The 27040-nt window shown below is 42.0% G+C and overlaps 1 protein-coding gene across 2 annotated transcripts; it reads right to left on the bottom strand.

Annotated features, from left to right (window-relative positions):
• Positions 1–479: 479 nt before the first annotated feature.
• On the bottom strand, positions 480–26090 carry TAP2 (transporter 2, ATP binding cassette subfamily B member). Of its 2 annotated transcripts, none has more exons than XM_078155439.1 (12): positions 25944–26090; positions 16600–17109; positions 16379–16493; positions 4239–4369; positions 3759–3964; positions 3348–3545; positions 2975–3103; positions 2589–2777; positions 2231–2404; positions 1887–2046; positions 1379–1515; positions 480–938 (listed from the first exon to the last, which is right to left on the bottom strand). In XM_078155439.1, exons 2-12 carry the CDS (start codon positions 17099–17101, stop codon positions 750–752), a joined length of 2130 nt encoding a protein of 709 aa, XP_078011565.1. In that variant the 5' UTR covers positions 17102–17109; positions 25944–26090; the 3' UTR covers positions 480–749. The 2 variants fall into 2 exon arrangements, with proteins under 2 accessions (XP_078011565.1, XP_020829773.1); XM_020974114.2 differs by lacking the exon at positions 25944–26090 and adding an exon at positions 17672–17865.
• Positions 26091–27040: the final 950 nt, after the last annotated feature.

The following is a 27040-nucleotide window of genomic DNA, read 5'->3' as shown; positions in this document are numbered from 1 at the left end:
TTTAGGTTTATCAAACACTCTGCTATACTGTTCATTGCTTCTACACGTTGCGTACCTAATCTGTTCCTCTGATGGAGCCAGTACAAAATTACCTCTGATGATTAAGGTTTTGCAGTATAGTTTGAGACCTGTTGCTACTAGGCTCACTTCCTTCCCACTTCCATGATTATTTCCCAAGGGGTTCTTGAGCCTTTATTTCTCAAGCCGAATTCTGTCTACATGGCTCAGATTCAACCCCATGTCAAGAAATTGCATAGCCAAGATGAGGGGGCAAAAGTAAGTTTTTGCCCTTGATCAGACCATTCTGAGAGCACTGAGAGCTTGCAGGACCCTGTCTTGAGTTGGCCCTGAGAACCTGGAATAAAAATAACACTTAATACCATAAGAAAGTTCCAGCAAGACCAGCTCAGCCCTTCCCTCCAGAAGTGTGCAGAGCCTAGCACTAACATCAAGTTAGTCCTCTCTTTCTCACCATCATGTTCATCCTTAGAAAAATGCTTTATTGACTGGCAGGCCCACACCCAGGTATGCAGAGCTCTGAACAGAAGCCGGGAAACAACATAGTCTCTTGAAAGGGATATCCCTGGGGGTACCTCTTGTCCAAGGCCCCATCATCTCCCCAGCTATAGTGACTATTGCACAGGCATTCGGGCTAGAGGCACTCAGAGCAAGGATTGCCCTGCATCCTAGAGACTCTGACCCAAACCCAATCGCAACCGTACATAAAAAGCTCTCCTTCCTCCAGGGACTCAGTCTTCAAGCTGTCGCTGCACCAGGCGATGATAGAGGCCTCTCTGGGCCATGAGCTCAGTGTGGGTCCCCTGCTCCACCACCTTCCCTTGCTCTAGCACCAGAATATGGTCAGCAGCCTGCACTGTCTGCGGGCGGTGTGCAATCACCAGTACTGTCCGACCCCCCTGCAGCATCTTCTCCTGAAGCTGAGGGTGAGAAGACTGGGCATTAGAGAAACAAACACTAAAACCTCCATGCCTACCCCAGCACTGCTTACTGCACCTAAGATAATAATGGAAATGCGGCATGTTAGTGGGTAGGGCAGGATTTGAAGGAAAAAAGGGAGGGAACCATGGAAACCCACCATTACCACCAATATCCAGTATCCACTTGTGCTCTGCCAAGTGGGATGTAGGATACTGAGAAGAGATACATGGGTAATTTCCCTACTATCTTCTTCATTCTCAGGGTCCATAATCATCCCAAATCGTGGAGACACCTGGCCCAGGAATGCTTTCCCCCATCTCCCTTGCCCCACACAGCCCCTGTCAGCTCTGCCTATCTATGACACCACCACCGTATGTGCCTCAGGCCCCGACCTCATTTGCCTCCAGAGTTCTGACTCTTCCCAGCACCTTTCCCTTACCTCCTGTTCACACTCCATGTCCAGGGCGCTGGTGGCCTCATCCAGAATGAGGACACGAGGATTCCTCACCAGGGCCCGAGCGATGGCCACACATTGCTTCTGTCCTGCAGACAACTGGCTTCCCTTTTCCCCCACAGCTGAAGAGACAGAGACAGGGTCCTGTGACTTCCACGTGGAGGAAACACTTTTGTCTCCATCCTTACCCTCCGCCATTTCCCCTTAGATCAGATTAAGAGAATCATAGGGATATATGCCCAGTGGTGCCATCCAGGGAGAGGCGGCATCACATTTCACACAGATCACATGGTCTTCTAGGCAAAAAGCCTGGATGAGTAGGCCCAAAGTACTTTTTTATAAAATAGAAGACCCAGGGTAGAGGGAAAAATAGGGAACAATGCCAATTTTAGAACTAGTATACCCAGGCACCCTGCTGACTTCATTAAGGAATGGTCAAGTTCTCTTTTATCTAGAAATTCATTGTTACAGTCTTGAAGATTGGTGAATTTACCTGTGTCCAGTCCATGCTCCATACTGGCAATGAATCCATCAGCATGGGCTGCCTGGGCAGCAGCCCTCACCTCATCATCCCCACAGTTCTCCAGCCCATAGGCAATGTTGTCCCTCACAGACCCTGAGAACAGCACAGGCTCCTGCCCAACCACAGACACCTAGTGCAAGAAGGGGACCCTGGGTGAGCTAAACCAGGACAGGGACCCAAGGCACCCTCCCCTACTCCATAGGTCTTCAGGAGAACAAATCTATTTCTCTCTTCCTTAGCCCTGCCCACCCTACTTCTCCCAGTGTTTCCTTCCTCAACTTCATCTCCCTCTCCTCCTCCTTATCTCTGGTCACCTGTGAGTGCAGGTATTGGTGCTGGTACTGAGCCAAGGGCTCCCCATCCAGCAGCAGCCGGCCCCCTGTGGGCTGATACAGATTCTGCAGCAATGCAGCCACTGAGCTCTTCCCAGCCCCATTGGGCCCTACTAGGGCTGTCACCTTCCCAGGGTACAGAGTGAATGTCACTCCCTGGAGGGGAAAGGGAAAGGAAGCAATAATCAGTGAGAGAAATGGGTGAAGACCTCCTCCCTCACCTTGAGGTAATCACCATCTTGTGACTCAGGAAAATCAGGATTAAAGACCAGGGTCAGCCCCACCACATAGAGAAAAGCTGAGGGCCACAAAACTGGATCCTGGGTTTCCTCCCAGTCACCTTGAGTACAGGCTTGGCTGGCTGGGTGGGATAAGCAAAGGAGACATCTTGGAATTCCACGAGGCCCTGCAGGGAAGAAGGGGCCAGTGTCCCAGGAGGAGGCATCTGTGGCTTACGTTCCAGGTATCGGAAAACTTTCTCTGCAGCACCCACATTGCTCACCATGTCCCCACAGATGTGCACAAGAGTCTAGAGAAATACAGTGATGCAGAGTCACAAATTAGAGTCACTGAGATCTAATTCTTTAATAACAGAGCTATAGAGCCACCACTGTTTCCTTACATAGAATCAGGCATATGGAAAAATCAGTCTTTCAAAACTTGGCATTCCACCCCCCACAACATCTGAAACTGAAATAAAGACAGAGCAAGAGTCTGTTGCCTTACCTGCATGTAATTCCCCACGTTCCCCTGATAGAGCAGAAAGGAGACAAGGCCTCCCCTTGTGAGCACCCCAGCCAAGATCTGCCTTAGCCCACAATTCAGCATTAACACTTGCATCCCCAGCTGAAGTCCCTGAGGGAGAAGAGGAAAATGGGCTGAGGATAAGGCTGGTCACCTCACCAGTGGTCCTTCTCCAACTCTTATCCCTATTCTTCTTACTACAAGCAGAGATCAGTGGTGATGAGAGTCATTGGGAAAGAAGGGACAAAAAGGTTAGGAGTTGAAGAGGTAAGATCACACATCAGAGATCAGAGGCTGAGAGCAGCATCACTTAGGGATATACTTACTATCTTTGAACCCCTTTGGCCTGGCTCACCCTCCTGAAGAGCAGATACACTGCCTGCTCCCAGTCTCGGTGCCACTCTAGCTGACGCTTGTGCTCCAAGGCTTTCTCATAGCGTTGGGCCTCATCCTCCTCTGCTCCAAAACTCCTCACAGTTTTCAGGCTTCCCACCGCCTCCCGCACTATCTGACCAGCCTCTGCCACAGCATCCTGGATCTGCTGTAGCAATGCCTGAGGAGAACGTATCAGAGGAAAGGCGAGTGAGGCAAGGGAGACCCCCTCCACACGCCCCAGAATCCTAGCTCCCATATTGGAGCCAACCTTCAACCTCAATCCCAGCTCTCTCTTTCCCCAACCTTTATCCCCACCCTTTCTTCCAAGGATCTATCCCACCAACACCAGTCTATGCCTCTCCCCTAAGCTGTGCTCCTGCCCCACATATACCTGGTATCGGACATTGTAGACCCTCTCAGTAGCCATTGAGAGGGGCACTTCAAGCATGGAGAGGAGTGTGAGTCGAGGTGAGAGACTGAACATGAAGCCATACAGCCCTATCACCTTTACCAAGCTCCGAAGGAACACATTGGCATTTAAAGGGAGCCAGCGGCTCATCAAGTTGGTATCTGAAGATAGGCGTGAGTTTAACTCCCCTGGGGAAGAAAGAATGAAGCTATGCTCCAGAATGGGACAGACAGACCTAGAAACCACAGTTGGGGAAGCTCACCCTCAAAACTCAAAGAACAGCTTCTATGCCCCTACCTCCTCCCCTCTGCTTGGGGAAAGAGACAAGGTCACCACAACCCACCCTGACAGGGACCCAGCTCAATGTGCATTCAACTACGGAAGGAGAGGGGTAGGGCATGAAAGGGACCCTGAGGGGTTAGGAAAACCCAGAGGAACCAAAGATCCAGGTCTAAACCCCACCTGTCTTGGTCTCCTGGAAGAAGCTGAGGTCCTGGCGGAGCAGAGAGGAAAAGAGCATACGTCGAATACGCAGGTTGTTTCGGGACATGACGAAGGTAAATAGGCCTCCTCGGCAGCCAGCAGATAATGAGCTGGGGAATGAGAAAGATGAAAGCATAAGAAGGAATATAGTTGGGGAAGAGTCAGCCTGAGGTGTCATAGGAAGAATGGATGAGGAAGAGAGGAGAAAGTCAATGGGGAAAGAGGGATATGGGTGAGGGAGAGACATAAAGAGGACACGAGAGAGGGAAACAAAGGGAAAATACCACCAGAAAGAATAGGTGCCAGAATGGATGGATGGGGATAGAGGGGAGACATGACAGAAGAAACCTAAGTGGAAGAGGGAGGGCAGTAGAACCCAATTCCACAGACATAGTGAGGACTTGTTTTGTGCACAGCTCTCCACCACAGGCTGTTGGGGCTATAGGAGAAGCGAAGAGCATGGTGTGATGAGATAGCACCATCAGAAAGGGAATAGGGATTCTGCCTCCCCCCAACAACTTATCTGATTATCTCACCTAGACTCTCACTCTCTGCCCCAATTTTTCTGGTGCTTTCTGAATTCTAGAGTTGGTTCATTCACTGCCAGAACGTCCCTAAGGATTCCTCTCTATCTTCACAAAGGGAACAAATCCCTTTTCCCACTAGTTCAGCAAAGACATGGAAGATTTTCACAGGAAGTAATGATAATAAAAGCCAGTATTTATATAGCACTTACTCTGAGTGAGGAACTATGTTAAGTACTTCAACAAATATCTCATTTGATCCTCAACACAATCCTAGGAGGTAGATGTTATTATCTCCATTTTACAGTTGAGGAAACTGAGGCAAACAGAGGTTAAGTGACTTGCCCAAGGCCACACAGCTAGTAAGTAAGTATATGAAGCTGCATTTAAACTTAGGTCTTCCTGACCCCAGGTTCACTTCTCTGTTCACTGCACTACGTAGCTATCTCTAAGCCTTTACTGAGATGCTAAAAGAAAATAAAACTAAATGCCAAAAAAAAAAAAGAAAGAAAGAAAGTACAGAATGGGATGAGTTCTGCAAAATGAAGCTCCTATGAACTAACCTCAATTCAAATCCCACCACAAAGCTAGACTGCTTGATAGAGCTAAGAGGACATGTATCTCCAAGTCCTATTCTTTCACCTCAATCTTGTTTGAGAGGTTGAAAACCTACCCAGAGCCCTCTTTGCAGAGTGTAGGCTTTTTCCCCTCTTATGAGCATGAATAGTCAAGTGACAGCATTACACTATTTTCTGGCTAATAGGTCAGCCTCCCACCAGTATGGAAACCTTCACATACCAAGAGCTACACACTTTCACGAACAATTCTCAGAAATGATACCCACACTGAATAGGGACGTTCTTCTCTCTTCTGAAAGGCAAAGGGTCATGCTACCACCAGAGAGAAGTTATTCCTACCTTTAAGGACTTATCAATTTATTTATGAACTTGTCAAACAGTTAGGATACAGTACAAATCATATACAAAGTAGTACAAAAATTCAATAGATAGAAGTGATGCAGGATTTGAGAGAAGAGGGTGGTCAGGATAGTAGGAACGATTTTATAGGAAACAATTTTGTCTTGAGGTGGTTAGGATTTACACAGGTTGAGAGAAGGTGGGAGGGCATCTAAAGGAGGGACAAAAGAATAGCGTGAATGAAGAACCTAAGAGCCTTGGGAAGAGCTTTATCTCTCAACACAAGACCAGCTTCCCTGAATCCATTAATGAAGAGAGAAATCATCATGGAGATAGGGACATGTTCCTCAACACAACTCACAATGACAGCTGACCATCTGCCATCAGATAAGCATAGAAACTGTGGAATTGGCATCAGATCCCTGACCACCAGCCCTGATTCTAGGCCAGTCACTGTGGGCATCATTTGGGGAGACAACTCCTGAAGAGAAGGGGCCAGACACAACTGCCACTCACAGACTAAGCTAACCTTGCTGAGACAGCAAGGCACACTGAGGGGGGGGGAGAAAGAGAGAAAGGCTGGGGGAGAGAAAGGTGGGGGGGAGAGAGGAGAAAGAGGAGAGAGAGAGAGAGAGAGAGAGAGAGAGAGAGAGAGAGAGAGAGAGAGAGAGAGAGAGAGAGAGAGAGAGAGAGATGACAGCATATGTTAGGGAAGTCAAAATACCACATTACCACTATTTCCACTCAGACCCTGATGGAGATAATCTTGAACACAAGAATGTTGGAAATAACAATGCTTCTAGCTCAGTGCCCTCAGGGATTATCCTGGATAGCAACTCCTGTGGAGATACAGCCTGGCAACTGTTCCTGCAGGTCCTATAGCCACACACTAATAAAGACTCAAAAGCAAATATCCTTGACCCCAAAGTCTTTGGCACTCTCAGATGATTCGATAGCAGAAGCTGAAAATTTTCAGTGGAAATGACATTAAAGAGACATTACTATCTGCTTTACAGCTGCACCCTAAGGACCTTTCCCTCTGATTTGCAGCTGAAACCTTCTGTACCTGTTGATTCTCCCATTAGAAGGTGAGTTATTTGAGTGAAAGGACTCTCACTCTTCTATCTGTATCCCCATTGCTTAGCACAGTGCTTCTCACTTCTCACAGAAAGAAGGAATGGAAACCAGAAATGTTAATGATAGAAATGGAAGGAATCAGAATATGATCAGAGTAGCAAAAAATGTCCTGAAGTTTTGATATTCAGTGAATAGAATTCTGATGCCATAGACAAGGAAGTAGAGGTTGAAGTAGGGTGGTGGGATGTGCGGGTGGTAATAAGTCTGTTGTAGGCAGTCTGAGAAGACTATGATGAAATTAATTTCGGAATGATTTCCAGAAGTGAATCTAAAATGGTGGAGAGAAAGCACTCAGCTGAGTCCTCCCAGCATCCTCCTCCAAATAACTTTAAAAATAACACCTAAAATCGAATTCCGAAGTGGCAGAATCACCAAAACATCGAAGTGAGACATTCTTCCAGCCCAAGACAACATAGGAAGTCAGAAAGAGATCTGTGACAGGGGCAGGAGACTGACTCAGAACCCATGTGCATGAAACACTAGTGGTGGGACTAGGTGGTGATGACATAAACATTAGCAATTTGGCGAACTCTTTGTTTGTTTGTTTTGGTTTTGGTTTTGGTTTTTTTAGGCAATTGGGGTTAAGTGACTTGCCCACGGTCAAGTGTTTGGTCTGAGGCCGAATTTGAACTCAAGTACTCCTGACTTCAGAGCCAGTGCTAATTTTGGGAACTCTTAAGCCAGTAACAGTAAGGTGATAGGGCAACGGGTCAGAAAAAAATTATAGGAGACCGACCCCTGTGCTAGCACTAGACATAGGATAAGATGCTGTTTGGTAACTCCATTGCCTATACCCACTTCTGAGTTCAAGGGTAGAAAGGAGCACTTTTAGTCAAGAGGGAATAGAAAGTCCTGAAAGTATCACTTCTGGTCCCAAGGGACTTGGGATCCTGAGGAACAGTGTTATTTCTGAAACCAAGGGAGCAGGGGACCCTGAAGAGCAGTGTTGATTGTAATCCCAGGGATCAAACGCCCTTCCTAGGTAAGAACCACAGTGTACACAAGAAGAATGAATGTATTTTTGGTGGAGTTGTGAAATGATCCAACCATTTTGGAGAGCAATTTGGAACTATGCCCAAAGGGCTGTAAAAATGTGCATACCATTTGACCCTGCAACAGCACTTCTAGGGCTGTATCCCAATGAGATCATAAAAATAGGAAAAGGACCCACATGTACAAAAACACTTATAGCAGCTCTTGTTGTGGTGACAAAGAATTGAAAATTGAGGGGATGCCCATCAATTGAGGAATGGCTGAACAAGTCGTGGTATATGAATGCAATGGAATACTATTGTACTATAAGAAATGATGAGCAGGCAGACTTCAGAAAAACCTGGAAAGACTTACATGAATTGAAGGTGAGTGAAGTGAGTAGAACCAGGCAAACACTGTACAGGGTAACAGCCATGTTGTGCGGTGACTAACTTTGATAGACTTAGCCCTTCTCAGAAATGAAGGATCTAAGACATCTCCAAAAGTCTCATGATGGAAAATGCTATCCACATCCAAAGAAAGAACTATGGAGTTTGAATGCAGATTGAAGCAAATTATTTGCTCTTCTTTTTTCTTCTGTTTTGTTTTGTTTCCTCCTTCTTGTGGTTCCTTCTATTGGTTCTAATTTTTCCTTACAATATGACTAATATGAAAATATGTTTAATAAAAATGTATTGTATAGCCTATGTCAGATTGCATGCTATCTTGGGAAGGAAGGTGGGGAGGGAGAATGAGAAAAAATTAAAACTCAAAAGATCATGAAAGTGATTGTTGATAAATCAAAATAAATTAATTTTTAAAAAAGAGTGACCACACCTTTACCAAGACTACACTACCTTGGAAGCACCAAAAACTTCCAAATACCCAGAACTAGCTCTAAAAACAGCAGTGTGGAAAGGTCTGAAGCTTAAGAGAGTACTCTTTCACTCCCACACTTAGGACAAAACCAATATTAACATAAATGTTAATATTAACACATTATATTAACATAACATAATATTAATAATATTAATCTAAAAATCAAGCAATAGAGTGGAAAGATGAGCAAACAACAAAAAAGAACCTAACCAAAAAATCTACTATGATGACAGGGATAACCAAGACACAAACTCAAAAGAAGATAATGAATTCAAAAGGTCTACAAGCAAAGCCTCAAAGAAAATTTTGAATTGGACACAAAGCCAACAAGAATTCCTGGAAAAAGGGTTTGTTTGGTTTTTTAATTATTTTAAAAATCAAATAAGAGCAGGAGAAAAAAATAGGTTAAAATGAAAAGGAAGAAAAATATGAAAAGACAAAAAAAAAAACTTGGACTTTTACCACAAAAAAAAAAATACTAAAGAAAATAACACCTTAAAAAAAAAAACAGAAAAAAAAGAGATACAAAAATATACTGATGAAAACAACTCCTCAAAAAACAGAATTGGCCAAATAGAAAAAAGATACAAAAGCAATTAATTAAGAAGAAATTAATTCCTTAAAAATTAGAATTGCACAAGTAGAAGCTAATGACTCTATGAGACATCAAGAAACCATGGAAACAAAGTTAAAAGAATGGAAAAATAGAAGGAAATATGAAATACCTCATTGGAAAAACAATTAACCTAGAAAATAGATTGAGGCAAGATAATTTAAGAATTGTTGGATTATCTGAAAGCCATGATCAAAGAAAGAGACTAAACATTATATTTCAAGACATTATCAAGGAAAACTGTTTCAATTCTGAGGGTAAAATAGAAATTGAAAAAAATCCACCAACCACCACCTGAAAGAGATCCTAAAATGAAAATTCCCAGGAATATTATAGTCAAATTCCAGAGCTTCTAGGCCAAAGAAAAAGTACTTCAAGCATCCAGAAAGAAACTATTAAAGTACCATAAAGCCACAGTCAGGATCACACAAGATTTAGTAGCCTACCATATTAAAAAAGCAGAGAGCTTGGAAAATTATATCCTGGAAGGCAAAAAAGCTGTGATTACAACCAAGAATAAACTACCCATCAAAAGTGAGTATGAGCCTTCAAGGGAATAAAAGAAAGTTTAATGAAATAGAGGACTTTCAAGTATTCCTTATGAAAAGACTAGAATTGAATAGAAAATTTAATTTTCAAATACAAGACTCAAGAGAAGCATTAAAAGATAAACATGTTAGAAAAATTAAAACAGATTCAATAAAAGTTAAATGGTTTGCCTTCCAAATGGGAAGATGATACCTGTAACTTCTAAGAACTTTATCATTATTAGGGAAGAGAGTGCTGGAGTGAGTTGATAATGTTGGGGTGATTTTAAAAAATGAAGGGGTGAGAAAGAGGAAAGCCCTGGGAGAAAGAGGAAGCAGGAGGAAGAATGGGGGAAATTATGTCACATAAAAAATAATGCATGCAAGGAAAAGCTTTCACAGTGGAGAGAAAATGCTGGGGTTGCCAGCACTTGAAACTTGCTCACATTTAAAGTGGTTCAAAGAGGGGAAAATCACATGTTATATGTATATATACATGTTTGTGTGTGATAGGTAATAAAAATCTATCTTACCCAATGGGGAAGTAGAAGAGGAAGGGAACAAGGGGAGGGGTGATAAAAGGGAGGACAGATAAAAAAAGGCAGCAGTCAGGAGCAAAACAGACTTTAGAATGGAAACAGGATAAAAAGAGAGAAAGAGGATAAACAGAAGAAATTAGAATGGGGGGAGCAGAATGCACAGTTAATAATCATAACTGTGAATGTGAATGGGATGAACTCACCCATGAAATGGAAGTGGGCAGTAGAATGGATTAGATACCAGAATCAGAAAATAGGCTGTTTACAAGAAACATACCTGAACCAGAGAGACATACACAGAGAGTTAAGATATGGGGCCAGAGCAGAATATGTTATGTTTCAACTGAAGTAAAAAAGGCAGGAGTATCAATCATGATCTCAGACAAAGCAAAAATAAAAATAGACATAATTTAAAATGGTAAGTAGGTAAACTACATCTTTCTAAAAGGTTACAAAAATTACATTTAATAAAGGGCCACAGAAGCATAGATTAAAAATTGATTGGAAACTAAATAATCTAATCCTAAGAATGAGTAGGTCAAAGAATAAATTAGAGAAATAATTAACAACAAGACAACAAGGAGATAACATTCCAAAATTTGCAAGATGTGGCCAAAGCAGTACTTAGAGGAAAGTTTATATATCCAAGTGTGTACATCAATAAAAGAGAGAAAGAGCAGATAAATGAATTAAGCATGCAACTAAGAAAACTAGAAAAAGAACAAATTAAAAATCCCCAGTTAAGTACCAAAATGGAAATCCTGAAAATCAAAGGAGAGATAAACAAAATTGAAAGTTACAAAAAAGAAAAAACTATTATGCTAATAAAGAAAATGGGGGGAGGGTGCAAGTAGGTTTCATAGTGCAGAGTATGGGCCCTAGAGTCAGGAGGACCTGAGTTCAAATCCAGCCTCAGACACTTGACACTTACTAGCTGTGTGACCCTGGGTAAGTCACTTAACCCCATTGCATAGCAAGAGAGGAGAGAGAGAGAAGAGAGAGAGAGAGAGAGAGAGAGAGAGAGAGAAAGAGAGAGAGAGAGAGAGAGAAGTAGGAACTGGATTTATGAAAGAGCCAATAAAATAGATAAACCATTGGTTAATTTGATTTAAAAAAAGAAGAAAAGAACAAAACCAAATTACTAGTATCAAAAATGAAAAGAAGGGTAAATTCACCACCAATGAAGATGAAATTAAAATAATTATTAAGAATTATTTCACCAAAAAAAATAAAAAAGCATTATTTTGTCCAATTATATTGCATTAAAACTGACAATCTAAGTGAAATGGATAAATATTTACAAAAATATAAACTGCCCAGATTAACAGAAGAGAAAATAGAATGCTTAAATAACCCTATCTTAGAAAAAGAAATTGAACAAGTAATCAAAGAGCTCCCTAACCAAAAATCCCAAGGACCAGATGGATTTAGAAGTGAGTACTACCAAACACTTCAGGAACAATTAATCTCAATACTATATAAGCTATTTTTTAAAAAAGGTAAAGAAAGAGTCCCAGCAAATTCCTCCTATGACACAAATATGGACTTGATACCTAAACAAGACAGAGTCTACGAAATCCATAGACCCATTTCCTTAATGAATGTTGATGTAAAATTTTTAAATAAAATACTAGCAAGGAGATTGCAGCAATATATCACAAAGATCATAAATCATGACCAGTGGGATTTATGCCAGGAATGCAGGGTTGGATCAATATTGGGGAAACTGTCAGCATAATTCACCATATCAATAACACAAACAACAGAAATCATATGATTTTGTCAATTTTGTTGTTCAGTCACTTCAGTCATGTCTCACTCCTCATGACCCCATTTGGGTTTTCTTGGAAAATATACTGGAATGGTTTGCCATTTCCTCCTCCAACTCATTTTACAGATGAGGGAAATGAAGCAAACAGGGCTAAGTGACTTATTCAGGGTCACACAGCTAAGAAGTGTCTGCAGCTGGATTTGAACTCATGAACATGAGCCTTCCTGATTCCAAGCCCAGTGTTTTATCCACTATACCTCCTAGCTGCACATGGATGCAAAAAAAAAAGTCTTAAACAAAATGACACATATTCTCATTAAACTAGAAAGCATAGGAATCAAAGGTGCTTTTCTTAGGATAATAAGTAGTATTTAACTAAAACTAAGAGCGAGCAGTATCTGTAATGGGGATAAGCTAGAAGCCTTCCCAATAAGATCAGAGGTGAAGCAAGGATGTCCATTATCACCACTATTATTAAATATTGAACTAGAAATGCTAATTTTAGCAATAAGCCAAGAAAAGGAAATTGAAGAAATAAAAATAGGCAATGAGGAAACAAATTATTACTCTTTTTGGATGATATGATGGTATACTTAGGGAATCAACTAAATACTAGTTCAAACAATGAACAACTTCAGCAAAGTTCAGGATATAAATCATCAGTATTTCTATACACTACCAACAAAACCTAGTGGGAAGAGATACAGAAATTCTATTTTAAACAAGTGCAAACAATATAAAATACTTGGTAATCTACCTGCCAAGACAAACTCAGGGATTATATGAACATAATTACAAAACACTTTTCACACAAAGACAGATCTAAACAACCGGGGAAATATTAGTTGACTGTTGGCCACGCCAATACGGTAAAATGACAATTATACCTAAATTAATTTACTTATTCAGTGCCATACCCATCAAACTACCAAAGAATTGTTTTATAGAGCTAGAAAAATAGTAACAAAAAATCATCTGGAAGAACAAAAGGTCAAGAATATCAAGGAAATCAATGGGAAAAAAATGCTAAGGAAAGCAGCCTAGCAGCTCCAGATTTCAAACTATATTACAAAGCAGTAATCATAGCTATAATCTATTACTGGCTAAGAAATAGGGTGATGGATCAGTAGAATAGATTAGGTACATAATACATAATGGTAAATGACCATAATTATCTAGTGTTTGATAACCCAAAGAGCCAGTAAGAACTCACCATTTGACAAAAATTCTGGGAAAACTGAAAATCTGTTTAGCAGGAACTAGGCATAGACCGACATCTCACACCATACACAAAGATAAGGTCAACATGGATAAATGATTTAGATCTAAAGGGTGATATCATAAGTAAATTAGGGGAGCATGGAAATTTACACTCATCAGATCTATGGATAGGAGAAGAGTTTGTAACTAAACAAGAGATGGAGATTATGGGAAGCAAAATAGATAATTTTGATTACATGAAGTTAAAAGGCTTTTGCACAAACAAACTAATGCAGCTAAAAATAGAAAGAAAACAGGAAACTCAGGGGAAAAAAATTATGCAGGTTTCTCTGATAATGGCCTCATTTCTCACATATAATGGTAACTGGACCAAATTTATAAAAATAAGAACTATTCCCCAGTTGATAAATATGAACAGGTAGTTCACAAAAGAAGAAATCAAAACTACCAATAGTATGAATAGTCACATGGAAAAAATGCTCTAAATCACTTCTTATTAGAGAACTACAAATTAAAACAACTCTGAGGTAAAACAACTCATACATATCAGATTGGCTAACATGAGAGTAAAAAAAATGAAAAATGCTAGAGGGGAAGTGGAAAAAATTGGGACACTAATGCATTATTGCTAAACTTATGAATTAGTCCAGACATTCTGGAGAACAATTTGGAACACAATGTGTATGTGTATACACAAAGAACTATAAAGTTGTGCTATATTCGACCCAGCAATACCACTCCTAGATCTGTATTCCAAAGAGATCAAAGAAAATGTAAAAAGACCTATTTGTACAAAAATATTTATAACAGATCTTTTTGTGGTGGCAAAGAATTGGACATCGAGAGAATGTACATCACCTGAGGAAATGACTGAACAAGTTGTGACATGTGATTATCATGATATGATTGTGATACGATTGTGCTATAAGAAATGATGAGCAAGATAGTTTCAGAAAAACCTGGAAGGACTTACAAAAACTCATGTGAAGTGAAGAGAGAAGAACCAGGAGAACATGGTTCACAGTAATAACAATATTGTAAGGATGATTGGGATGGACTTAGCTACTCTGATCAAGACAATGATAGAAAATGCCAAAGGATCCATGATAAAAGATGCTCTCCACCTCCAGAGAGAAAATTGATGAACTCTGAATGCAGACTGAAGCATCCTTTTTAAAATTTTCTTTATTTTTGTTTTACTTTGTTTGTTTTCCTTTACAACATGGCTGATATGGAAATATGCTTTCATGACCACACATATATAATTGATATTAAATTGTTTGACTTCTCATATAGGGGAAGACTTAGAAGGTAAGGAGAGAATTCAGAACTTAAATTTTCTTAAATATAACTGGAAAAATATTTAATGAAATAAATAAAAAATAGGAGTTTTTTAAGAGATTGATTTGGTATATACTGAATTGAGGAGACATAGAGACATCCAATGGAGATGTCTAGCAGGCATTTGAAGATGTAGGCCTGGAACTCAGGTGAGGCATCAGGACTAGAAACATAGAGACCAACATCTCACACCATACCCAAAGATAAGATCGACATGGATAAATGATTTAGACCTAAAGGGTGATATCATAAGTAAATTAGGGGAATCATCAGAATGGAGGTGTGAAACCATGAACATAAATCAACCCAAAAAATACAGAATAAAAAAAATTGGAGGTCTGAAGACAAAAGTTGAGCTTTAGGAAATTCCCACATTAAAAAGTCTGGAGATCATGCCCATAAAAAAGGAAAGAGTATAGTCAGAAATATAAAAGTAATAGCAGTGTGCGGTGACACAGAAGTTAAAGGAGATATCAATCATCTCAAATGCTACAGAAAGTAAAGCATTAAACTTTAGAAATGGGGCAAGATGACAAAAAACAATAATTGCCAGATGTTGGAGGGCCTTTGTGGGAAGGCAGGCACACAAATACCCTGTAGCTAAGGCTATAAACTGGTCCAACAATTCTGAATTGTGCAAGTAAAGTGAATACACTATCCAAACCTTCTAACTCGGTGATCCCACAATCGAGCTTATACCATAAGCAAATCAAGAACAGAAACAATGGTCCAAAATGTACCAAAATGTTCATATTAGCACTTTTGACAGTAACAAAGAACTGTAAACATAATGTGGACCCATTGGCTGGGGAATGATTGAAAAACAAAGTTATATGAATCTAACAGAATGTAACTGTGCAGTAAGAAATACAAGGAATTCTGAGAAACATGGGAAGATTTTTTATACACTGATACAAGATAAAATAAACAGAACCAAGAGAACACTATATAAAATGACCACCACAGTGTACATGAAAAGATAGCTGAAAGTAAATGAAACTGCATATCTAAAAAAAGACAGGAAGGTCCTTGAGAGAAGATAATGCACCATACCTCCCCTCTCCTGGAAGAGAAGGCAGGAGACTACTAGGACAAAATAATGTTCCCACTGTCTGACACTAAAGAAATATTTCTGAATGAATTAAAAAATTGAATAAGTACATTCACATGTTGTTGAACCTTTTGTCAAATCTCTGACCACTGTCTGTCTTCCCCATCAGTCATAGCTCAGGGATTACAGGTTATTTCACCTACATCAACAGAAAAAGAACTTCCCAAAGATGGAAAATGTATTCCTTCATTAAAATGGGTGCTCCCTGAGGGAGAAAGGCGTTCATGTCTCCTACCTCAGAGTAGGAGCATCTAAAAAAAGTAGCATTCCCAGATCCAAGTCTTGTGGGAGAGATGCTTTCCCTGCCTTTCAGGAGGGCAGCTTCTATATCTAGAAGCAGCTGGACAATGGATATCACATTGGTTTTGGTGATGAGAAATCTCCTCAGGGTCACAGGATTTGTAATTGTTAGCATCTGCTCCAACCCCTTTCATTCTATTAACGAGGAAACTAAAAGCCAGAAATATGAAGTAATTTTCTCAAGGGCACACAAACAGTAGGTGGCAGAGCCCTAAAGGATATGGATATGATTTCCCTACCTCCACCTGCCCCTACCAAGTCACTAACCTTCCAAAGGAGAAGAGGCACATGAAGAAGATGGCGGTGGCAAAGGCATCAGGGTCAAAGTCCTGGCCCAGGATGTCAATCACACGACCAGTGTAGTGGGGGATGAACATCTCACCTGGAGTGGGGCATGAGCAGATGGACAGGAAGTAACAGCAAGGACCCTTTTCCATGTTAATTTAGATTCATGCTGTCCCCCACACACTCCCACCTTGCCCATTTACCTATGACTGCAGCAGCCAAGAAGAAGAAAGCAGCAACAAGGATGGGGAAGTCAGGCCAGGACAGCTTCAGCAGCCTCCACATCATGGCTTTGTTCTCCTGGACTTGCTCCTTCTCCTGTGCTGAGGGAGGGGCTTCTGAGGGACTCAGCACCTTCCACACAGCCCAGCCCAGTCCCACTGCTCCATAAGCCAGCAGGAGCCAGGTCCATGGGGCTGAGGCTAGGAGCACAGGGGGAGTACTCAAAACCCCTGGAACCAGAGCCCTCAGGGACAGGAACAGGGGGGTGCTCAGGCACAAGGTAGGCAGTAGTTGCCCCACCTTTCCAAGCTCCCCCAATAAACTTAGCACCCCCCACAGGACCCCCACCCGAAAAGCCCCCTCCAGCCAGAGGACAAGGAGCCCTGGAGGGAAGAGAGTTCCCAGCAGCCCCTGCAACAACCAAAGCAGGATCAGGTCAGTCAGAAGGAGGGGAGCCCAGGGCCTCAGGGCAGGAAGCTGCATGTTGGGGCCTGTGAAAGAATAAGGAGAGATCATTATTATATTATTACCATTGTTAATATAACAATAATAATATGTAGTTATAACAATGAGAGACATTATTCTAAGAAGCAACACCTCCAATCAAGTCTACCATTTATCCCTTACCCAAGATCACTTCCCTCCCTAGCTCCCTAGCCCAACCCCAAACTCCTCAGCAGATTCTCAGTCATAGCTTGATTGATGGACTCGTAGGAAGTATCGTTGTTAGGGGCCACAGGGACCATCTAGTCGAACCTCAGGCATTTTTACAGATGAGGAAACTGAGTCTCAGAGAAATGAAGCGGCTTGCCCAGGGTCAGAAAGAGAGTAAGTGGCAGAGCAGGGGTTCAGGTATGAGCCCTCCACCCCCAGAGCTCTTTCCACTTCCCCAGGGCTCAGGGTTTGGTGCTGCTTCTTGGGAGGAAGGGGCAGAGAATTCCCCGAACATTTGGTGATGATGAAGGAAGGGGGGCACTTCTCTAAACCAGCAAATATCCTCGTTCCCACCTTCCCAGTTCCTAACTGCACGGGCCTGCCCCTGCCAGGACTTGCCTGCACGCAGCACGGACTCAGGGGCTGCAGTCGGAGTGGAGCTCGACGCACGATCAGGGTACTGAGCAGCGTCCAGGTGTGTCTCCAGCGCCTGCTCTGGTTCCCCAGTCCCTTTTATCCCTTCTCTTTCTGCCTCACGCCCCAGCCCAAGAGCCTGGGTTTTCACTTTCGCTTCCCTGTACTGCCTTCCCAAACCGGGGAGTCCCAGACCTGAGTCGCCCACAAGGGGGCGCCCAAAATTCTTAAGTCAAAGAATCTTTTACTGAAAATCTAACTTTATTCCTGTGTTGGTCACCTCTGTCTATCCCACCCCAAAAAGACTTTGTATGGCAGCTACTGTGAAGTTTTAACATGATGCTCTTGAATTATAATTTTCAAGCTTAGCCCCCAAGAAGACACAAAAGACACCTTTCATTTTCTGCAAAGGTGGGCAACTATATCTGTGGAACATTAGATATATCAGACTTGTTCTATATGGTGATTAAATTTGATGAACTGTTTTTTCCTCTTTTTTATTCTTTATTGTAAAGGATGGCTTTCTGGTAAAGGGAGGAGGAGGGATACAATGGGAAATGTACATGATATTTAAAAAAAGAAAAAAGAAAGAACAATTTCAGTTTTTTAATAGTAAACAGATGGGGAATATCTAAAGGAGACCAAAAGGTATGGTCAAGCCCAGAGAAACTGACACTGTGGGGTGAGGAACTGAGGTGTGAGTATACTACATAGCTTTAGGGAGTTCTGGAAAGGAGGTGGAGATAGTGAATAAGGGCATCAGCCTTTGAAGGGAGATACAGAGAATATGGGCTGGGATAGTGACGAGCTGGGCCTGGAGGGAGCACAGGGATCATGTCTAAAAATCAGCTGGGGAAGAGGAAGGAGGAGCCTGTAGAGAGGTATGCCTTTCCACCCATCAGTCCTCTCCTAAGATGTTTCCCCTCTCTCTTCCCTTACAAATCACCCCCAATTTCTGCCAGCTGATTTCAGATGTGTACAGTTTTCCTAACGAAGTGGAGGGATGTGTCTTCCTTGGGAAGGAAGGATGTAAGACTTTCTTCTTTAGGGGAGGAGGGATTGTGGAAAGGGAGGCAATTACCAATATTATTGAATGCTATCCAGTACAACTCTGACACTAAAAAAAACTCCAATTTTTAAATATGAACATGAATTTGAAATCAGTCACCAAAATTGGGCTAAGAAAGGAAAATTGCTCCCACTGAATTCAGTCCAATCACCATCACTCTCAGTCAGCATTGGCTCATGACATACACAGACTGTCTTTCCCAGTCCTTGCTGCTGCGTAAACATGAAGTTAATATTTGTATAAAAGTTAAATTACTAAAACATCTGTTGTATTATCTGTTATATTTCTCAACATCATTCATTTTGTGTAGTATAATTAAAATCACTTGGATTCCAAAAACTTTAACTTTAGAAAAATTGAAATAACTTGAAAACAGTGAAGAAGTGTTTAAAATTTTCAACTAGCAAACCTTATTGTCTAAAACCATAAGTGGTGTGAATTTGATTTTTTTAAGGTGTGGTGGGGTTAGGGATTGCTACATAAAGTATGGAAAGCAGTGAGTGAGGCCATAAAGTCTGCCTTGGGCTCCAGCCTGTGACAGTCTAATCTGCCTAGCACCTAAAACGTCATGAAACCAGGCCTTTATTGATTGGAAGATGGGGCTAACCATGGGACCTTGGTACAGCCAATAGTACAATGGACAGTCAGGAGCCCTTGAGGAAGGGAAGAAGTCAACTAGTCTTTCCCACCCTGAGTGCTGGCACCTCATGGTCACCTCTCCTGCTCCTCATTCACTTCCTATATTGGAAAGTCTCTGTTTCCAGAGTGACAGCTGTAGGTGCCCTGGCTGTCACTAGGTATATCTCCCCTGGGAAGAAGTGAGAAGGGGAAAGAGAGGAAGAAATGGGGGGGGGGGGAAGACTGCCAGGATGGTTATGTAGTGGAAAAGTAACCATGATAAACAATGCCTACATTTGCCTACACCTTGACGGTTTACAAAGCTCTCTCACACACATTCATTCTCATCTGCTGGTGGGGACGGTGATAATTGTGGCAGCAGAAACAGCAGCAGTTTCCTCTTATCTTTACTTCAGATCTTCATGTACACTATCTTATTCAGTCCTCTCAAGAACCCTGGGATATTTCCCAATTATATTTTAATATGGCTCCACCTCTAGTCTAGATCATTAAAATCAGAGACTCAGATCATCAAAAGGAGGGAGAAGAAGCTTAAGATTTCTGGCTTTTGTCATTCTCTACTTTTTTTTCTTTTTGTTGACTTTTTGGTGGGGTAGTAGTTTGTTTTTTTCTTCTTTTTCTTTTCCCTTTATTACTGCCTGGAACAGGATAATTGTCCAGTGAAATCCTAGAAACATTTAAATTGTAGAAGTACCTTGAGAAGATCCTTGGGGTGAATATACTATCAATGAAGGTGAAATTAAAGCAATTATTAGGAGCTATTTTGCCCAATTATATGCCAATGAAACTGACAATCTAAGTGAAATGGAGGAATATTTACAAAAATGTAAATTGTACAGATTAAGAGAAGAGGAAATAAAATACTTGAATAATTCTGTCTTGGGGGGAGGGGGAAGGAAATTGAACAAGCCATAAATAAGCTCTCTAAGAAAGAAATCACCAGGACGAAAAAGTCTTACAAGCAAATTGTACCAAACCATTTGAAAAAACAGGTAAAGAAGGAATCCTACTAAATTGCTTCTATGACACAAATGTGGTCTTGATACCAAAATCAGAGAGAACAAAAACAGAGAAGTAGAACGATAGACTTATTTATTTAATGAATATCAATGCAAAATTTTTAAATAAAATACTGGCAAGGAGATTACACCAATATATCACAAAGCTTATATACTATGACTAGGTGCAAATTATACCAGGAATATAGGGCTGTTTCAACATTAAGAAAATTACAATCATAATTGGCATATCAACAACAAAAACCACAAAAAGCATTTTATTATCTCCATAGATGTAGAAAAAGCTTTTGACAAAATACAACGCCTATTCCTATTAAAAAGATGAAAAGCATGGGAATAAGAGGAGCCTTTCTCAAAATGATAAGTAGTATATATCTAAAACTAGCAGCAAGCATTATCTGTAATGGGAACAAACTAGAAACTTTCCCAGTAAGATCAGGGGTGAAGCAAGGATGTCCATTATTATTTAATATTGTACTAGAAATGCTAGTTGTAGCAACAAGACAAGAAAAAGAAATTAAAGGAATAAAAATAGACAATGAAGAAATAAAATTATCACTCTGAAGTATGTTTATGTCTTTGTCACTGTGTGCTTAAATATCTTCTGTTCTTTTAATAACTTATTTTAATGGAAGAAAATAAATAGCTGTCCTACATCTACTCTACACCGGACATTGATTACCTGTCTACATTCTGTTGAAAGAACCTAAATATGAAACTAATATAAGGTTTCAGTCAGAAATATCAAACTCAGCCCATAGGCTGCATATGTCCTGAACAGACTAGAGCAGCAGAACCAGATTAAAATGAAATTTGGAAATGTTTAACAAAATAAATGCTCTCAACAATAATAGGGAAGTTAGGAAGAGGGGAGAGTTTGGAGGGCAAGATAATAAGTTCATTTGGGGACATTTTCACTTGAAAGTGTCTATAAGGACTTCCAGTTTGAGATGTCTCATAGGCAGCTGAGATTTGAGATTGGTGGTCAGTGGAAAGATTGGGCTGGATAAGGAGATCTGATAATCACCAGAATATCAATGATAATTGAATCTACTGGAGATGAGATCACCAAGTGAAATAGCATAGAGGGAGAAGAGAAGAGGGCCCAGGACAGAGCCCTATGAGCTAGCTAGTAACCTAAGAAGTTATCAGGTATGACCCTAGATGAGGGTCTAGCAAAGGAAAATGAGAAGGAACAGTAAGATATGTAGGAGGAGAAGCAGGAAAGAGTAGTGTCATGATAACTTGAGACAAAAGATATCCAGGAGAAGTGGGTGACCGACAGTGTCAAAGTTGAGAGGGGGTCAAAAAGGATGGAGTTAGAGAAAAGGCCATTAGATTGTCAATGAAAAGAATGTTACTAAAATGGGAGAGAGCAGTTTCATTTGAACAATAATATGGGAAGCCAGACTGCAGCAAGTTAAGAAGAGAGTGAGAGGAAAGGAAGTAGAGGCACCAAATGTAGACAGCCTCCTCAAAGAGTCTAGCTACAAAAAGGAGGAGAGATTGGGGGTGATAGATAGCAGAACTTAATGAATGAAGGGAGCATTTTTTGAGAAGAGAGGAGACATGGACATTTTTGTAGGCAGTAAGGGAGCAGCCAGTAGACAAAGCAGGATAGCAAATGAAAGAAAGAGTGGGAATGATGGAGGAAGCAATGTGCTGAAGAAGACAGGAGGGAATGAGATCACTTGTACATGCAGAGGAGTTTGCATTGATAAGGGGAATGGTCACCTCATTATGGGAGACTGGTGTGAAGGCAGAGATAGTGGCTGATAGCATTTGGGAAACTTCAGCTGAGGAGGGGGTGAGAAGAGGAAGCTCTTAGTAAACGGCCTCAATCATTTTCATTTTTTTTTCTTTTTTTCCCTTTTTTTAAAATCATTTTCAATGAAATATGAAGCAAGGTTCTTAACTGAAAGAGTTGGGGAGAAGGAACTATGAAAAGTTTGAAGAGGGATGAAAGAGTCTCTGTGGACAGTGGGATGGTGAGTCAATTAGAAAAGTGCAAAAAGATTGCCTAGCAGCAGTGAGGGCCCAGTCAGGGCTAATTAACATGAATTTGTAGTGGATCCAGTCAGCATAGTTTCATGACTTTCTCCAGCTTTATTCAGCAGCATGTGAGTGAGAGGGAAGGCAGCAAATGGTGAGACCCATCCAGGGCTGAACCTTGGCAGAACAATATTACTGGTAGGATAAAGGAGCAAGGGATTCAAGAGATAGTGTAGAATTGAACTGCTTCACTTTCAAGTCAAGATTTGGAAGGCAGGAAGATGCAGTCTGTGATAACCAAAACATGAGCTATTATTATTATTATGGGTCACATGACCCTATCTGAGGAACTGATTTGGATATTAGATGAGCTCTGAGATAGGTGCTGACACATAGGAATAACTGGCTAATTTCAGGACCTGAGTATTCATGAGTAAAATGAGGAGAATAACATTTGCTTTACCAGTGATACTCAGGCTGATAAGAAACCAGATCTCTTGCTTTGAACCTGTGAGCTACAGGGAGACTGTTAGGAAAGGAAGAAGGTAAAGCAAAGGCCCTCATAGGGCAAGCTAATATTTGGGATTAGAAGGCCTTTGCTTGCCAGACCCTGACTCCTGCATACATATATGTAACTCTAGAAGGATGTTGACCCAACAATTGTTCACAATGGGCAGCTTCAGCATCCTTCCATGGGCCTATATGTGTTAAGTGAGTAGTACCAAAAGGCCAGAGAACCCCTTGATATTAACCAACTATAAGTGTAGGGGAAATCAGAATCACAGAATCTGAGAGTTGTTTGGGCCCTCAGAGGTCAGCTAGTCTAACCAGTGATGTCAAACTCAAATAGAAATTTGTTGATTTCTGGTCATTTTCAGTCATGTCCAACACTTTGTGATCCCATTTGGGGTAGTCTCAGTAAAGACACTGGAATGATTTGCCATTTCCTTCTCCAACTCATTTTACAAATGAAAAAACTGAGGCAAACAGGGTTAGATGACTTGTCCAGGGTCACACAGCTAGTAAGTGTCTGAGGCCAGATTTGAACTCAGGAAGATGGGTCTTCCTCACTCCAGGCCCCGTACTCTATCCACTGCACCACCTAGCTGCCCCCAGTAGAAATGGGAGCCATTAATCTAGACATAAGGACCCCTGCAGGCCACATATTGACTTAGATTTAAAATGAAATGTTACCTGCTTTATTGTATTTTCACTTCTTTTTTAAGTATTTCCTAACTACACTTTAATCTGGTTCCAAAGCACTCCAGAATACTGCAGCCAGTCAGTAGGTTGTGTATTTGACACCTCTGGTGAAACCTATACTTGCATGGAATCCACCCTGTAAGAAACCCCATAAGATTTGGTCACTCAGTTCCTCCAAGGAGTAGTGTGGGGTCCAGAACTGGGGAAAAACCATAAAATACAATAATAAACAAAAAGCCATAAAACTTTAAACTCTGTGAAAGGTTGAAGCCTGAACATGGTGACCTGTTAAAAAATCATAACTTAGATACTGAATCATAACTCAGGCACTGAGTCATAACTTCAGATATTGTGACCTATGAAAGCCACAACAAGAATAGTGTGACCTATATATGACTGGTACATGATCAATACACAAACTTATATTGGGGCATAATATTGGCTTAACTCCCAAGCTCATTGCTAAGCAGAAAACCAAAAATATCCACCAATAAGTGGTAATGCATTCTCTAGCACCTCCTCCCTTTGTTTTTTTTTTTTTATAATTGCCACTGGGATTTTGGGAGTTCTTTTGTGGGGATCCACTGAACTGTCTGGAAGCTACCCCAGATTGTGCTTGTATGTAAGTAATTATAATGAATGCTTAAACTACTACCAATAATCAATCTGGATATCCTTGGCCTCTTCCTTTGGTATCCAAAAGATCATCCCAAGGTTATGGAGGAGGTATAGGGTTCCCCAGCCAGTGGAATTCCAGACCTTATATCAGGAGCCTCCTGAAACAGTCCCTTCTGCTAATAGACACAATTGTTAAGGAGGGGGTGGGGTCTGCAAAGCTAGACTGTGGAGGTCATGGATCAGGTCAAAAAAGCAACTCCAATTCTATGAGAGATGTTTCATATTTCAGTGAACTAATTATTCATCAGAGATAAAAGGAAAGTTTTTTATCCTGCTACTTGTAAGCCACAGGGGGATAGGAAGTCTTGTGGGGAGAGAGAAGATAAGCCCTCCATGGACAACCCTCCACAAGGGGATGACTTAGGCAAGAAGAAGCTGCTGCACTCAAAGAGGAACATAGTTCCCCTCCCTCTAAGTTCTTTCCCTACTTCAACCCCAGGGTCCCCAAATCATGTCTGACCATGGTATAAGATGACTTACATCCCAGGGGAGATCATCCACCTGCTTATTATCGCAAAATCCTTGGCCTCTAACCTTCTGTTGCAAAGCACTAACGATGCTTCCCTGGGGTTTGGCCAGTAGAGTACAGTGATGACCACAGGGGCCAATGCTACAGAGAAAAGTCAGAGGTCAACAGGAATAAAACAGGAACTAGAGACTTGAATATCCTTCTTTTCTTTCTCAAGGCAATTCTCTCAAGCTGAGAAGGAAAGACAGATTAAGGGGGACCCTCAAAGTCACTTCTGGCCTCAAGCTTCTCATTCTGAAAAGCCTGGCTCACCACCCATCCAATCCTCACCCAACCACTCACATACCCACCCTCTTTGCTTGGCTGCCTTTACACCAGCCCCTCTCCACTTCTAGGGTCCTCAGAGTCTCACCTTTGGCTACAAGAGAGACATCTGACCCCTGTGCAGTGTCATTGCCTGGAGAAAAAGGAGGGAAACAACCCAGGCAGGGACATATTTAACAGAACAGTGACATGGAAGGAGAAGAGGAGAGTGAGGAAAAGAGACCAGAGTAAGCCTCTCCTCTGACTTCTCAAAGACACCATGAGCTGGCCCCTTCTTTCGACCTTCCATGTTAACCCTTCACTTACTTGCAACCCAAACATAGTTCCCTCCTTTTCAGAAAAGAAAAGAAAAGAAAAAAAAATTCCAGGGGAGAGTTCAGGAGAGGAGACCATACTAAGGCCCCAGAAGGTCACTGATTTGTTTTGGAGACACAACAAATTACAAGTAAGACTCCACGCCCAACCACACCTCAGTCCAGCAGAATCCAAGAGAAGAGAGTAAAGAGGCACTACAAGTGGGCACTTCACAACCTCAGGTACCTGCATCAATAGGTTTCCAAGTCTGCTCTACAACCCCCAGCTGGGGGACACCTAATTCCTTTGGCAGAAATCCCTGTATTTATTTCTGATATGAGTCTGAAGCAGTTGCCCATTCAGCCAGTCTGTTATACCACTGCAAAGCATTCTCCAGAAAAATGTTTTCTATTTACAGATTTGTTCATCTAAAGTTTTAGGGTCTATCTAAGTCTCTTATATGGAAAAGAGAGAATTTGGGGACAGAAAGACAAGCTTCCAGTTCAGAGGAAGTCAGAATCTCCACTGTGCCTGCTACCTAATGTGACCCCCTTCCTGTGTCTTGCCTACCTGAATTTCTGTTCCTCCAGATCACAACTCCAGCAATGACTGCAATGAGGGGGGAGGACAATAGCAATGATGCCCACAACGAAACAGGACTGCAGCTCTAAGGTGGAAAAGGGAAGTGAAAGGCCCTGATCCCTCTCTGGCCTGAGACTCGCTAATCTCCTCCCCAACTCTTCCCCTTCCCCCCCTCCTGCCCCCCCGCAGTAACTCCACATCCCTCTGCACTTTCTGGGAGGTGGGGGATGTCCTTTTCCCCAGCTCCTCCTCACTGTCTTTACCCCATTTCAGGGTGAGGGGCTCAGACAGTCCCTCATGCTGAACTCGGCAGGTATATTTCTCTTCCTGGCCCGCGGTAATTCCCATAGCTGCCCACTTCTGGAAGGTCCCATCTCCAGCAGGCCTGGTCTCAATGAATTCCGTGTCCTGGAGCTGTTCCTCCCCATCAGTCAGCCAAGTCAGATAGATCTCCGCAGGTTAAAAGTCCTGGGTCAGGCATTGCAGGGTCACCTGTCCATCTTGGGCTGTGTGACGAGTCACTCGGGAAGAAGGTGGGTCTGGGGGCAAAGGTTAGAGGCTTTTCCAGGGTCTCCCTTTCCCCCCACCCCTCTAGGGGCACAAGGACAGACTGGGCGACGGGGAACAGCCCACAATCCGAGCCCTGAGGTCCATGAGGTTGCCGAGGTCAGGAACGCGGGGTTGCGGCTGCAGGGGAGGTGGAGAAGGGCCGACAAGGGGCCTTGAGTGCTACGCACGCTCGGTCAGGGACCCTCAGCCCCCCACCTTGTGTCCTCACTTGCCCCTAGCCTTATCCCACCCGCTACCACGAGCCTCTATTAAGCTATTTAACAAAGCCGTTGAATACCGGGAGCTCCCAGACAGCTGTGCTCACTTCTTAATGCCTCCAGGACATTACACTAGTTCTCCCTTCTGGCACCTCTGCCCCACGTCCTCACACCCACCTATATGAATCCACTCACACGCTAAACTAAGGTCCCAAACTAAGGAACACCCCGCCCCACACACCCTCCTGCCAAAGCCCAGCTGAGGGATGGAAGACTACTGGTCCCCAAGTCACACACACGCTTAAGTCATTGCTTCTT

Source organism: Phascolarctos cinereus, unplaced genomic scaffold, assembly GCF_003287225.1.
Source record: "Phascolarctos cinereus isolate Bilbo 61053 unplaced genomic scaffold, phaCin_HiC Scaffold_5;HRSCAF=322, whole genome shotgun sequence".
Classification (NCBI taxonomy): Eukaryota; Metazoa; Chordata; class Mammalia; order Diprotodontia; family Phascolarctidae; genus Phascolarctos; species Phascolarctos cinereus.
This window is presented reverse-complemented; position numbering and strand designations above follow the sequence as displayed.

What these genes read in the sequence shown, in the direction of transcription:
- TAP2 (XM_078155439.1), bottom strand. Translation starts at nt 17,101, where the DNA reads ATGCAGCTTCCTGCCCTGAGGCCCTGGGCTCCCCTCCTTCTGACTGAC. An exon ending in TCTACAATGTCCGATACCAG is followed by an intron (nt 3,546 to 3,758) that starts GTATATGTGGGG and finishes CGTTCTCCTCAG; the next exon opens with GCATTGCTACAGCAGATCCA. An exon ending in ACATGGAGTGTGAACAGGAG is followed by an intron (nt 939 to 1,378) that starts GTAAGGGAAAGG and finishes TCTCACCCTCAG; the next exon opens with CTTCAGGAGAAGATGCTGCA.